Source organism: Podarcis raffonei, chromosome 16 (assembly GCF_027172205.1).
Source record: "Podarcis raffonei isolate rPodRaf1 chromosome 16, rPodRaf1.pri, whole genome shotgun sequence".
NCBI classification, from domain to species: domain Eukaryota; kingdom Metazoa; phylum Chordata; class Lepidosauria; order Squamata; family Lacertidae; genus Podarcis; species Podarcis raffonei.
Genome location: NC_070617.1, coordinates 34,970,538 through 34,985,720, shown reverse-complemented (window position 1 = coordinate 34,985,720; position 15,183 = coordinate 34,970,538). Strand labels below are relative to the sequence as shown.

The following is a 15,183-nucleotide window of genomic DNA, read 5'->3' as shown; positions in this document are numbered from 1 at the left end:
GTAAAGATTTGCCCTTGTGCATCAGAATTTCCCTTCCTCCCCCCCCCGCACAACCCCTATGCTCTTTCCAGATCTTTTCCAAAGGGTTGGGGGACACCCCTAAAACAGATTTAGGAGGTACGGCTTGAGAAGGGAGGAAGTTCCATTGGGCAAGTCGAAAGTCTTGCACTAGTGAGGCATGTTGGTTGGATACCACCCTTTGATTTTTCCTAAGTTGCCAAAAGATTCCATGCAGACTTTTAAAAACTGAATTGGTGGAACAATGTTGTTGTGTTTTTTTAATAGCCTAAGAGATAAATCATAGGGGTATACAATTAGCAGCCAAAGGGCTCAATCTGACCCACACCTTGAGACTTCCCATCTGGCCCCCAGCTTTGCTTGTCTTCCCAGGGACCCTTACTCTCACTGTGCATGTGTGCTATTTAAGAAGAATCCATCCACCTCTTTGTGATTTACACCTGTATTTTGCACAGTGCACTTATATAGCAAAGAGAGGTCTGTTTAAGCCCACATTTGCTATTCAGGCCATGAAATAAGTAAGTAAGTCAATCTTATGTATCTTGCCAAGGGTCCCTGCTGGGTGGGAAAGCAATTAAATTGATAACAGTATTTTCACTTCATCAGTTCTGCAGTGATGGACCAGCTCCATCAGGGCTCCTCTCCCCTCAACCATCACCTGGGAGTAGCCATTCCATCAGGTTGCCTAAGTGGGAGAGAGAGAAAACATGTGGCTCTTCCATTAGCTTTGTCAAATGCCCAGCTCCATCAAGCATCTCCTGCCCCTGAACTATGCTTGATTGGTTGCTGCTGCAGCTGTCAGCAGCTATTGGGCATGTTATTGGTTGCTGCATCAAGGGCTGGTGTTGATTGGCTGATGCTGCGGCAATTGGGCAGGCGATTGGCAGCTTTTTCCGGTGAGGAGACGGAGGAGAGGCGTTTTCCGGCAATGTTCCCTAAAAAAAAGCTTAACAACCCTTTGCAGCCCCCCAAAAAGCTCAACAACTCTGAGCCATCTCCCCCCATCTTCTTAATCATGACTCCCCCCAAATAGGAGGCGTCTTATACATGGGGGTGTCCAATACACAGAAAAGTACGGTAATTTGGCCCTCAGAAACAAGCAAATAAAAGTGGTGGAACTTACAGGAACCTTTAGAAAGCAGGCAACTAAATGAGCAGCGCAAAATATATGCGAGGGCCATAAAGCATTGCTATGCCAGCCCCGAGTGCTTAATTGCTTCCAATCTATTCAGATGCTACTAATACGACGCATTAAGCAGATGCCTGAGATTTCAGTAGAATGTCCTTAATTCTGCCATATATATATATATATCATATGGAAATTTACTACCATGGCAGCTGGCCGGGTAAAATGGGAGCCTTCTGCTAAAAGACATATCTCTTTCTTCCAAAAATGCAGGCACTGTGAATGTGTGTGGCTGCGTGTGGGCATGTGTGTACGGTAATAGCTGTTCGACAGCGGAAGGTGACAGACTCTTTCCTTTAAACAGAGGTTGGGTGTCCATCTGTCAGGGATTATTCAGCTGTGATTCCTGCATTGGAGGGCATAGCCTGGATCAGTGTTTCCCAACCTTTTTCCAACCGTGCCCCCCTTCCGACCTTGTTTCCTTTATGTGCCCCCCTTGGGCATAGCCAAGGGGGACAGATCCCCCCCAAATAAGCAAAAATCAGTACAAATATTATCTGAGGTTCTGCCCCCCTAACAAAAGCTTGCACCCTAAGAAAACTCCTGGCTATGGCCACGCTCCCCCTGATCCTACCAGTAGAAAGGTAGCTATTTAAATATTTTGTTTGTAAATAGAACATGTTTCATTTATAATTTTTATAATTTATGCAAAATACAACTACATAAAATGATAGGAACATAATGAAATATTGTTGAAGCAGAAAACTATAGATTCATGGAGCTGGAACATACCCCAAGAGTCATCTTTCTAGTGCAGGCATGGGCAAACTCAGCCCTCCAGATGTTTTGGGAATACAACTCCCATCATCCCTACCTAACAGGACCAGTGGTCAGGGATGATGGGAGTTGTAGTCCCAAAACATCTGGAGGGCCGAGTTTGCAGGGGGTTGCACTAGAACAGGCATAGGCAATGTAGGAAAGGCATGACAGATGGTCATCCTGTGAGCATAAAAAACCTGTTTGCAGATAGTAAACTCAGTCCTTTACAGCAGAATGCAGCAGAAGCAACTGTGGTTGGAATAGTAACATCAAAGGTTTTATTTATAAAGCAAATAACAAAACAGCAAGATGACTCTCACATCCATCTTCTTTTTCTTCGGCAGAAGAGCAGAGAGAGAGGAGAGACATTTAAATAGTTGCCACACTCATACATCAATTAAGTAATTAAAGGTAACCCGCAACATTATGCAATGTGAGAATGAGACATTACAATACTAACACATCCAACCTCTGCTTAGAAACATCTAAGGAAGGAGAGACCAGAACCTCCTGAGGGAGATCCATCTTCCATGTATTATATATTATTGACCCCAGTTATTTGACACAGAGGGGAAAACCTACAGATATAGTACAAAAGGTGCACAGAGAGTTCTGTATATACGGGAGAATTTTAAAAAGCAAAAGGTCCTCACTGACCTGGTGCAAAAAGATCTTGTCATCCGGAGGAGCCCTGGCTGCCTAGATAAAACACTATAGCCCCACAAACCCTTACCTGGGAGTAAGGCCCACTGAACTCACTGTGACTTTCTTCTGAGTAGACACTTCGTTATTTACTAGATGCAAGTCAGCAACACTAGTAAATTGGCTAGGGTAAAGTATTCATAAAAATGCATGTATCCATGAAAATAGCATCCAAATATGTGCTGTGGGTTAAACCACAGAGCCTAGGACTTGCCGATCAGAAGGTCGGCGGTTCGAATCCCCGCGACTAGGTGAGCTCCCGTTGCTCGGTCCCAGCTCCTGCCAACCTAACAGTTCGAAAGCACGTCAAAGTGCAAGTAGATAAATAGGTACCGCTCTGGCGGGAAGGTAAACGGCGTTTCCGTGTGCTGCTCTGGTTCGCCAGAAGCAGCTTAGTCATGCTGGCCACATGACCCGGAAGCTGTACACCGGCTCCCTCGGCCAATAAAGCGAGATAAGCGCCGCAACCCCAGAGTCGTCTGCAACTGGACCTAATGGTCAGGGGTCCCTTTACCTTTACCTTAACATGCAAAAATGCATTGTAGTAGTTTTGCTTTGCAAAACTCTGTACATTAGGAGAAATTCACACAAAAATGCTGCTGAATTTTCACGAGAAGGTTTTTTCTTCTTAATGCAAATAGATGTGGAGAACTGTACGTAAGTGTAGAAAAATAATAAGCAGAGAGAAATTGGATTTGACAGATTCACCATTCCCTGGCTGACCATTCCTATGAACTTAGCAGCATAGAGAGGAGGCAGGTTATAGGTCAGTCGGAAAATACATGCTTGCACACAGATGTTCCCAGGTTCAGTCTTCTGGCTAGCTCCAATTAAATCAGCCTTCTCCGACTTGATGCCCTCCAGATATTTTGGATTACATTTCCCATCATCTTGAGTGATGGTCATAGTTGTTGGGGCTCATTGAAATTCAAAGCAACTGAAGGGCACTAGGTTCATGTGACAAGATTGGGAAAACATCTGCTTGGAACCTTGGAGAGCTTTTGGCAGCTGGGACAGACAGTGCTTTGCTAAATCTACCCATGGCTTGACTCAAAACAGCTCCAGGTGTTGCATGGAACCACACTTCAGAAGTAGAGCATAACGTTTGCTCGCATGATCTCCCATGTGCAATCCTTCCCAACTAAAAAGATCTTGGGCCACAGGGCTATTGCAAGTCAGAGTGGACAGCCCTGGATTCCATGGACCACTGATTTCACAGAGTCATAGAATTGTCAAGGCATCCTGTCCACAGCCACCTCAGGGTGGGCTTGAACCCCAAACCTTCTCGTTGACACACTGACCCATTGTGCCCCCGGGGGTTCCTTAGTAAATGATGGCTTCGTGTGTACATAATATGCCTTTCAGTGTATTTCAGTGCCTCCGAGAACCTGGCCTCATACATTTACTAAATGGTTTTGCTTGACAAAGCCTGCAACTTACGTGAAACCAGGACTGGTTTTATTAGCGATATTGTTTTTGATAGGAGTAAACTACAGCCTTGGCTGCCGGCGCCTAGTGAGCTGAGCCAACAATCCTGAATTCATGTGTAATTATACCACAGGAATAGCAGCAGCCACACAAAGCGTCGCTTAGAAAGATAGCAATTGGTTCGACATACAGCTCCCAAATCCAAATGTTTATTTCTTCTCGCTCAAACACCGGTATATACACAAGAGTGCTGTTTGTGCTCACATCTACACAATTAGAGCGTAATTCTTTCTTGGTATTATGGTTACAGTATTTGGAGAAGTTTGTTTATATATATATATGTAATGAGTGCTTCATCAGCCACCAATTTTCTCCAATTCAAACTGTTGACAAGGTATTTACATAAGATACTGAGATATGGAGGGAGGGAAAAGACCATTGGTGGGATGAGATGCTGCGTCTTTCTCAGTTTTATTCCATAACGTAAGAGGAATGGATTCTTTGTTCCAGACAGCAAAAACATTAATAAAAACTATTCATATCTAATCCGTTTACACAAGCAAGGTATGAACACCATTATTTACTTTATCTGCCTTAAAGGCTAGTCTGTTCAACTTCTTTTCTTGCAAAACATTTTTTATATTTGGGGCTGTGTCACAAACATTTGCCTGTTGTTGGGAGAATTTGGACGTAGTGCCAGACCAGGGGTAGCCAATGTTGTGCCCTCCAAACGTTGTTGGACACCATTACAAATCATCCCTAGCCAGCATATTTTGGCCAATAGCCTAGGATGATGCCAGTTCCATTCCAGCAACATTTGGAGGGCCACAGGCTCCCCATCTTTCCCCTCCCAGTCATGTATAAAATGGGGTGATGGAAAGAGAGCATGGATGAAGAGAGCTGAATCCTAACCAGTTTAGGACAGGCACCCCCAACCTGCAGCCCTCCAGATGTTTTGGACTACAATTCCCATCATCCCTGACCACTGGTCCTGTTAGCTAGGGATCATGGGAGTTGTAGGCCAAATCATCTGGAGGGCCATAGGTTGGGGATGCCTGGTTTAGGACCACAGCATATGGACCTCTTCTTCTGTATGAACTCTCCCACAATGTTTTTGGATTGCTTCTCAGGGGCACCCCATCTTTGGAGGTTCATATTAAAGAAGGTATGCTCCCTTTTGATGACATGTCCCTAAACTGTTTAGGGTTTAGCTCCCCTCAGCCATGTGACCCTTCTGCCTCTCCACTTTATACATCATTGCAGAAAAGGTGGGCTTAAATCAGGGATGAGGAACTTGGTTTACTCACAATTATCCATGGCCAATGGCCAATGGATGCTGGCTTGGTCATCCGCCCTTCCCTTCTCCTCTTCTGTGGCAGCTGTGAGTTCAGAAGCTTTTGCTTTCAGTTTTGCTTAACCACAGCTTGTTGTGCTGCCGGAACCAACCAACTGTGGTTGGCGTTAAGAATCATTTGTTTGAAATAAGCCGATTTTCTTATACAAAACATCATTGGCTTTGAAATTGACTTTAGTTTAAGGTTTGGATGACATGCTGAAACTGGAATTAATGAAAAGAGCAAAGCAAACATTTCTGAGCTCCTCAAAGCTATGTTGAAGAGGAGGAGGAGAAGAAAGAGCATGTGAACCCATGAGTCACTGTCCTGCTGAGCAATGGTTTTCTGCCCCTTTCACAACAATCAGGAAGTGTTCAATGACTACGGAACATATTCAGTCAACACTGAGCTGATTTATATGTCCATAAACACCCCTTATAGGTGCCTCCTCACCAAAGATGTCCGCAAGCCTTGGAGTTCTACTGACTCTTCAGATGCCTTTCTCTTGTGCATGGGAGCTCTGGTTTTGGCTACGATACCAACAACACAAACAAACACACACCAATAATAGAAAATAGAAGCAAATGTTTTTGCATTGTCCACCCAGAAAACTGTAGAACTACATTTATATATTTGTTTGAGTTTATATGTTTGTTTACATGTTTATATGACAATATAACGCGGGTGGTGCTGTGGGTAAAAGCCTCAGCGCCTAGGGCTTGCCGATCGAAAGGTCGGCGGTTCGAATCCCCGCGGCGGAGTGCGCTCCCACTGCTCGGTCCCAGCGCCTGCCAACCTAGCAGTTCGAAAGCACCCCCAGGTGCAAGTAGATAAATAGGGACCGCTTTCTAGCGGGAAGGTAAACGGCGTTTCCGTGTGCGGCTCTGGCTCGCCAGATGCAGCTTGTCACGCTGGCCACGTGACCCGGAAGTGTCTCCGGACAGCGCTGGCCCCCGGCCTCTTGAGTGAGATGGGCGCACAACCCTAGAGTCTGTCAAGACTGGCCCGTACGGGCAGGGGTACCTTTACCTTTACCTTTATGACAATAACAGGTGACGTGTGGGTGACAGGCATGTGTCCTTAGGTGGGAAGCCATAACAACAACAACAACAACAACAACAACAACAACAACAACAACAACAATTTATTATTTGTACCCCGCCCATCTGGCTGGGCTTCCCCAGCCACTCTGGGCAGCTTCCAAAAAATATTAAAATACTGTAATACATCAAACATTAAAAGCTTCCCTAAACAGAGCTGCCTTCAGATGTCTTCTAAAAGTCTGGTAGTAGTTGTTCTCTTTGACATCTGGTGGGAGGGCGTTTATTATTAGTGAAGGCTGGTCAATTTGGGTGAACAGGGCACAGCTCCACTGGCCTCATTCTGCCCTCAGCTAGCTCCCACCTGCCTACCTTCTTAATCACAACCAGTCTAGGGTGCAGGACAGCTTCTTCCTCTTCCTTGGTCTTCTTGTTGTATTTGGAGGAGAGGATGGAGACAAAGCTAAAATTAGTTGGCTCTGCCTGTCGTTGGCTGTGGTTGCACCTACTGTTGCCTTGAGCCCCAGCAGTCCCAATGGAATGGTCCCTACTGCTCACATCCCATGCATGGGTGCTTATGGGTGCATTTCTGTCATTTAAACTAGATGCATTTGTTACATTAGACACAGAATAAAATCCAGGAAATGCAGTGCAAGGCTCATGATTTCTTGAAAGTTTTGAGCATCAGCTGGAATAGCTCCCATTATAATATAACTACATTGCAAGCTTTGTGGAACACATCCCATAGACGGTATATATTTCAAATGAGGCATAATTGGCAGCCCCGAACAATTTAAAAGTGCTGGCTAAATAATGAAAGGGAATCCACTTTTCTAGCTAATTATTTAGATGGAGAGCAAGCACCAGGATTCCAGTTAAATAATAGTAACTGTCTATTATCCAACTTTCTTTGGATGGCTGCATAATGAAGATGTTTGTTTGCAAATTGTTATTCAGCAGAAAAGCTGTCATATCCTCCCCCCCACTCTACAAGCAAGTTAACAGGATCTCCTGCCAAACGAGAGCTGGAATTCTAAATCTGGATGCTTAATAACCAAAGCTTTTTTATTTATGATTCATGTGTTGCTGAGCAGTCAGGCTGGGACTCTGTAGGATTACTCCAGAGTATCTGTGTAATGGATTTCAGTCTGCAGTGGTAACTCCAGAAGCTTGTGCTTATTAGGACTGATAAGACTGAAGGTAGGGAGGCCAACAGCAGGTGGCGCCAGAGCCACAGATAGGCAGAGCTACAGCCAAAGATAGATGCAGCCAACTAATTCTTATTTTAGCGCCATTCTCCTTCCTGCTATGTTTATATAAAGGCAATGCTAAGATTAAGTGGGAGATGGTGGCTGACAGAAGTGCCACTCCCTAGATGGGTTGTAAGTTAGGAGGCAGGCAGCTGGTGTCTGGCTGTGGGAAACCTAGGCTGGTGGGGCAGTGCCCCACTTGCCTTAACAGACCGACTTCCTTTTTTAAAAAATAAATAATATCACCTTTATGATACATCAATTAACATCAGTTTACATATAACTTATAACTTATGCTATTCAACTTAGACAATACTTATAATACAAACAATACACATTATCACAATAGTTTTTAAGGTATTATTTAAACATTATCCAATCTTTATTAACTTTCTGTACAGTGGTACCTCGGGTTAAGAACTTAATTCGTTCTGGAGGTCTGTTCTTAACCTGAAACTGTTCTTAACCTGAGGTACCACTTTAGCTTACGGGGCCTCCCACTGCCACCACGCGGTTTCTGTTCTCATCCTGAAGCAAAGTTCTTAACCCAAGGTACTATTTCTGGGTTAGCGGACTTTGTAACCTGAAGCGTCTGTAACCCGAGGTACCACTGTAATGAGTTTCCTCTTAGTCTCCCTGTCATCCTTGTGAGTTGTAAATATTCTATCATTTTGGCTTGCCAGTCAGTTTTTGTGGGGATGTTATCACTTTTCCAATTCTTTACTACCAAAATCCTAGCCGCTGTGGTTGGGATAAAGAGGTCTAAAATTTCTCTTAATTTCCGTGGACATAATTCCTAGTAGGAAGGCCTCAGGGGTTTTTTGTGTGAATGAGAGTTTGAATATCTTTTAAAATTCATTATATATGCTATCCCAAAATTCACTTATTCTCTTAACATTCCCACCACATGTGCATGAAAGTACCTACCCCGTTTTTACACCTCCAACAAACCTCTGAACTGTTCTTATACATCTTGGCCAATTTGGCTGGGGTTAGGTACCATCTCTTAACAGACCAACTTCCACTGAGTGGCAGAGAATGTGACACTGAGTTCATCCTAAGGATGGGGCAGAATTGAGCTTGGGGAGGGGATACTTTGGTTATTGCACCTTAATTGTTCACTTTGGTTTAATACCCCACTCATAGGAGCCAACTCCTAGGGACTGAGGGGTTTACGCCCCCCCAATAAAATAATTGAGGGGGCAGCCCCCCCAGTTGCTGGGCATTACCATTCAAATGGTTTGTGTGAACCTCGTCATGTGATTGATTATGCAGGGCAGGGCTTACCTGCACCCCCAGTATTTTATTCAAGATGACACCCCTGAACGCACTCCTAGGGGTCTTAGTAGACCACAACCTTAACATGAGTCAACAACATGCAGCAGCAAAAGAAAAAAAGAAAAAAGAAAAGCTAATGCTATTTTAGGCTGCGTAAACAGAAGTATAATGTCCCAATCAAGGGAAGTTATAAAGGTAAAGGTAAAGGGACTTCTGCAAACAGTGTGCAAAAGAGATTAAAAGCATCTCCGTACTGTACTTTGGATGTGCTTGCCTATTCCTAGCAGGGTACAGGTGTGCACAGCCAAACTGAGAAGGACTGAGAAGGACTGAATCACCAGCTGGCAGGAGAGCGTAGTTTTCTTTTTAATGGCCTCTCAGGACAAATTCAGCCCCCTGGAGAACGATGATTGGCTTGTGGGCCATAGGTTCCTCACCCTTGCCCTATGGTGCAAAGTGACACAATGTTGAACCACATGGACCTTTTTAGTTCACGACTGAGCCTGGCCTGGTGATTCTTCTTCCATCCTTTATCCTGGTGTGTTCAAACACTCCGCAGATGTTGTGTAACTTTGGCTGAAACAGAGCCAATGTTTCCTCCTCTTCTTCTTTGTTTTTACTGACTAGCTCTTGAGAAGCTTGGGGCCTTTCTTTTCTTTTCTGACAGCCTGTGTGCCTTTTGATCAGCCTCCTTCAAGTAGCAAAGTTTTATTTTCCTCACCTGTGACTCCAGAGATCTTGGCAGCTGCTCATTTTGTTCCTTCTCTCATTGTCAAGTCTTTTCAAGATGACTTGGATTTCTGTCGAGAGTTTTCTTTTCATTGCTCAACTGCTTCTGCTGGGCCTTAACTTCAAACCCAGTGTGGCTTCTCTGAAGACTTACATTCCCTCCTCCCTCTCTGCTCATTTTAAAATGATCTCATATGCTTTCAGCACCAAAAGGGGTCTTCCCAGGTTCACAGCTTGGAGTATGTGAGACTTTTGTTCACTGACAAAATTGCCAGAAAAAATATTATCTGTAACCAAGCAGCCTAAGTATTAAATACACACGAGTCTCCAGGCTCCCCTTTACCTCCAGGCCAATGCGATGCTCACCAGATACTGTTGAACTAAAAGTCCAATCAGCCTCAGCTAGCATGGTCAATAAAGGTAAAGGGACCCCCAACCGTTAAGTCCAGTCATGGACGACTCTGGGGTTGCGGTGCTCATCTCTCTTTACTGGCTTGGGGAGCTGGCGTTTATTCACAGACAGCTTCCGGGTCATGTGGCCAGCATGATTAAGCCACTTTTGGCAAACTAGAGCAGCACACTGAAACGCCGTTTACCTTCCCGCCGGAGCAGTACCTATTTATCTACTTGCACTTTGATGTGCTTTTGAACTGCTAGGTTGGCAGGAGCTGGGACTGAGCAACGGGAGCTCACCCCACATCGCGAGGATATGAACCACTGACCTTCTGATCGGCAAGCCCTAGGCTCTGTGGTTTAGACCACAGTGCCACCCGCGTCCCAAGGGTCAATAATCATGGTTAATGGGAGCTGTAGTCCAAGAATATGTGGAAAGTTCCAGGTTGGGGAAGGATGATGTAGTAGATGATATGAAGGATTTCTGAGTTAGCAAGCGTTGGGCCAGGGCCTCAGAACTAGGGATGGAGAAGAAATTCAACTGAGTTGACATTTAAAGGCAAACCTTATCCAATGTGTACTTTCTGGATCAAAACACAAACCAAAACATAGCCATTAAAATTTTGCACTTTTCTTAATTTTGCAAGGGAGCTTTCCTTTTTTTAAAAAAGTAATATTTATTAAGAGTTTAAAGATTACAAAAAGAAGAAAAAGAGTTAAACAAAACAATACAATACAATACATGAAAAACAAAAAACACTACTTATCTTAACAAAACAAAAACAAAAACAGAAACAATTAAAAACACATCCAACATTTCCATATCTTATCTTTCATTTGCTTGTTTCAACGACCTCCTCACACTGTATTCTAGTTCAGTTAGCTATTTCAGCAAATCCTTTCCATCTTTCTCAGTTTTTGTCCTATAATTTATTTTAGCACAATCTAACCTTATTTTTTCCCCTTTGGCCCATTAACAATCTATTTTTACTTAATTCTTTATAACATTTCTGCTAAAGCCATATAACTTCATTCCAGCATCCTTCTAACATTCATTAATTTAACAGTGTTTCTGTAAATAGTCTTTAAATTTTTTCCAATCTTCTTCCACCGACTCTTCTCCCTGGTCTCGGATTCTGCCAGTCATTTCCGCCAGTTCCATGTAGTCCATCAACTTCATCTGCCATTCTTCCCGGGTGGGTAAATCTTGTGTCTTCCAATACTTTGCAATAAGTATTCTTGCTGCTGTTGTAGCATACATAAAGAAAGTTCTATCCTTCTTTGGCACCAATTGGCCGACCATGCCCAGGAGAAAGGCCTCTGGTTTCTTCAGGAAGGTATATTTAAATACCCTTTTCATTTCATTATAAATAATCTCCCAGAATGTCTTAATCCTTGGGCATGTCCACCAAAGGTGAAAGAATGTACCTTCAGTCTCATTACATTTCCAACATTTATTATCGGGCAGATGGTAAATTTTTGCGAGCTTTCCAGTCAAGTAACACATGTGCTAGATTATCCTGTGAACCTCCCTGAGACCTGTGGGTATAGGGTTATATAATAATAATAATAATAATAATAATAATAATAATAATAATAAGGCATATTAAATGCATATATTTGTAAAAATAGCTGTCAGCATGTAATATCAAAATGTAATTAAAGTGCAATAAAACATCAAAACAGAAATACTGAAATGTTGCCTGTGAACTGTTTACAATGCTTCAGATAGTGACTGAAGAGTCACTGACAGTGGAGGCAATATAGGCAAGATGAAGAAAATGCCTTCTAACAAGGCAGTTTCATGTGTTCCTTTCATGGCATTGTTAGAGGTCATCAATTTGATACTTACAAGCTCAAGGAGTGGTTCCCCCCCACACTTTCTTTAAGTAGCAAACTCTTCCCATGAAATATTGCTTGGCAAAAATAGTCCAATTCTTGGAACTCACATGGTCGTTTTGTTATCAGTGCTGTATCAGGAACAGAGCAGGATTTGAGTTTTAAGCAGATATTTCCAATGTTTTATTGAAACATTGCAGATGGGGCAGTGACACTTAACTGACCTCCCAGCATGCAAGTTACTGCTGCTTAGTGCAAGAAAGGACAGCACAGTTCAAATGAACCAGCAGCTGGACCTGATTGCTCCGCTGATGCTTTCGCACCACACCAGCCTCCCTGCTGCCTCACCCCTCCCAGTAAGCTACAACGACTCACCTGTTGGGAGGTCAATTAAAGTAATTAAGTGCCTCTACCCCACCATGCCATCCGTGACTGATGTTTTGAAAGGGATGTTTCCCACACTCCTCACAAATAATCTTGCCTATTTCTGCCTCCCTGAATCAATTCTTTATTTTCTCCTCTAGGTTAACATCGGCATTCTCATTGCAGTCACCAGAGTCATCTCAAGAATAAGTGCAGAAAACTATAAGGTGCACGGGGATGCTAATGCATTCAAGTAAGCCTCTTTTATTTATAGTGACTTATAACTCTTAAGTGGGTCTGAGCTTGGAGTGTGGTACCTAAGATCTAAAAGGGTCAGGAGTAAGGTTCTAGACTTCATGGATGCACCAAACAGAAAATCCAAAGAATAGTCACTCTAGATAAAATTCTGTGGCAGTTCTTCACTCAAAAGGGTGAAGATTTTCAAAAGTGTTGTGAAGTATGCATCTAATCTCATATGAACACTCTGTGCAGCAGTACACTATTGGGGTACTCCACCAAAGATAAAACAGTCAGTTTCTGAGCATTGCAGAGCTCTTTTTTGTTCAAGGTACATCCAGCAACAAAGTCCAGCAGTACGAATTTCATGTAGCATCAGCAACCGAGTGAAAGAAAGTCAACACTATCCTGATAAAAGATGTGCTGTTGGAGCATATGCTTTAAATCATACTTTCAGAAGAGCAATTTGTTGATTTAGATTACTTGCTCCTTTTTCAAGCAAGCAAGCAACTTTTCTGAGATTGGTGGAAAGATCTGGGCTAATGAAAGCTTGCTTAGTTATTGTATGCCTTTTCCAGAATCGAAGGGGAAACCAGTAAATATGTCTCTGTTAAGATCTATGTTCTAATTATTCTGTAATGAGTTTGAGGTATTGGAAAGGAAAATGATGGCTGATGCTTTATTTTGAAAAGCTGCAAACGGCATAGTCCTTTGAGAAATGAATGGTGATCAATGGCAACTCAGATTCCCCTCCACGCCACTTGAGCTGTGACAAAATTGTAGGTTTCAATTTGTTATGGGTGACGTAGGTGTTTTCCTATGTGGATTGTCTTTTGTTGTTTGTGCTCAGGCTGCGATTTAGATTAGGGCAGGTCTGGAACTGGTAAACCTGGTTCTAGAACTGACTGTGAGGTCAGACTGAGGTTGATGAGACCGTCCCCCCTTCACCCTAATGGACTAGCCTCCCCTGAAAGACCTAAAATTTATGAAAATTTCCGATTTTGGGGTGGCAGGGAGCAACTCTCTAACAGTGAGGAGCAGCAGAAAAACTGGGGAGAAACTCTTTGCTAGTAAGGACTCTTCCTGATAGCTGCTGCTTCTCGGCTACCTTTTCTACCAAGCCCTCAACCACAGTGATCATATCACATCACCACATATTTTTGTTCCAGGGACTTGGGGGTGGGGAGTGATGGTACATTGGCTTGCAGAATTTGTCTGGCAGTGAGTTGCAGCCCCACTATCCTAAAAAAGGAAATATCTCCAGAAATGCCTTCCACCACCCACACACATGACCACAAAGTTTGGGGAGGAGGCATATCAGCTTGGTCCTATGCATTCCCATAATCAGAGCATGCACACACAGACCCAGAGGGGCTTACTTCTGAGTAAACATTACAAATAACACTGAAAGTTACAAAGTTCTGTTTTCTATCAACCCATGGTCACCAAGGATATGTGGAAACGATTCCTTCCTTCTCTTTCATATGGCCATAAATACGAACGACCCTGGAAGAAATTATGGGATGCTGCAAAGAGGTTTCATGTATAGGTGCCCTCCATTTTTCTTAGAAACAAAGAACCTGTCAGACCACTATCCAGATGGTTCAGTTCACTTGCCATTAGCCATGGCAGAAACTTGCAAGATTTATCAGGAGTATTTATAGAGGAGTCCTAGGTTGATTGAACCTGCATGGCAGACTTTTTTGTGAGATGCAGAAAGAGGATATCAGCACCTTGTGTATCCCTGCTGAAAATATGTAGCACTACAGAGTGAGGAATAGGTGTTTATCTTCCATACAACCAGAGTTTTGAAGACCAGAAAGGGACACAGAGCTCATCTAGTCCAATTTCTTAAAATAATATAGGAGTTAACATAAGGGCGCCATTCCTTCTCTGAGTCTTCTGTTAGTGAAATGTAAACACATTTCTTAAGAATGTAAGAATAAACAGCTGGTTCAGGCCAAAGGCCCACCTAGTCTAGCATCCTGTTCTCACAGTGGTGAACCAGATGTCTATGGGAAGCCTGCAAACAGGATCTGAGTGCAACAACACTCTCCCTACTTGTGATTCCCAACAACTCACATTCAGAAGCAAATTGCCTCCAACAGTAGACGCAGTAACTATGGATCATGACTAGTAGCTATGGATAGTCTTAAACTTCATTGATTTGTCTAATCTTCTGTTAAAGCCACCCATGTTGGCGGCCATACCTGAAGAGATAACAACAACAACAACTTTTTTAATACACCACCCATGTGGCTGGGTTTCCCCAGCCACTCTGGGCAGCTCCCAACATCATATTAAAAACATGATAAAACATCAAATATTAAAAACTTCCCAAAACAGGGCTGCCTTCAGATGTCTTCTAAATGTCAGATAGTTGTTTATTTCCTTGACATCTGATGGGAGGGCGTTCCACAGGGAGGGCACCACTACCGAGAAGGCCCTCTGCCTGGTTCCATGTAACCTCACTTCTCACAGTGAGGGAACCACCAGAAGGCCCTCAGAGCTGGACCTCGTGTCTGGGCTGAATGATGGGGGTGGAGACGCTCCTTCAGTTATACAGGGCTGAGGCCATTTTTGGCTTTAAAGGTCAGCACCAACACTTTGAATTGTACTCAGAAACG

The 15,183-nt window shown here is 43.4% G+C and overlaps 1 protein-coding gene across 2 annotated transcripts in view; it reads left to right on the top strand.

Moving 5' to 3' along the window:
* ADGRD1 (adhesion G protein-coupled receptor D1) overlaps positions 1-15,183 on the top strand; it is a 286,097-nt gene that overhangs the window by 233,361 nt on the left and 37,553 nt on the right. For both annotated transcript variants that reach the window (XM_053368984.1, XM_053368983.1), the window contains one exon: positions 12,481-12,572. In XM_053368984.1, coding sequence (XP_053224959.1) covers positions 12,481-12,572 — 92 coding nt within the window. The remainder of the gene's footprint in view (positions 1-12,480; positions 12,573-15,183) is intronic.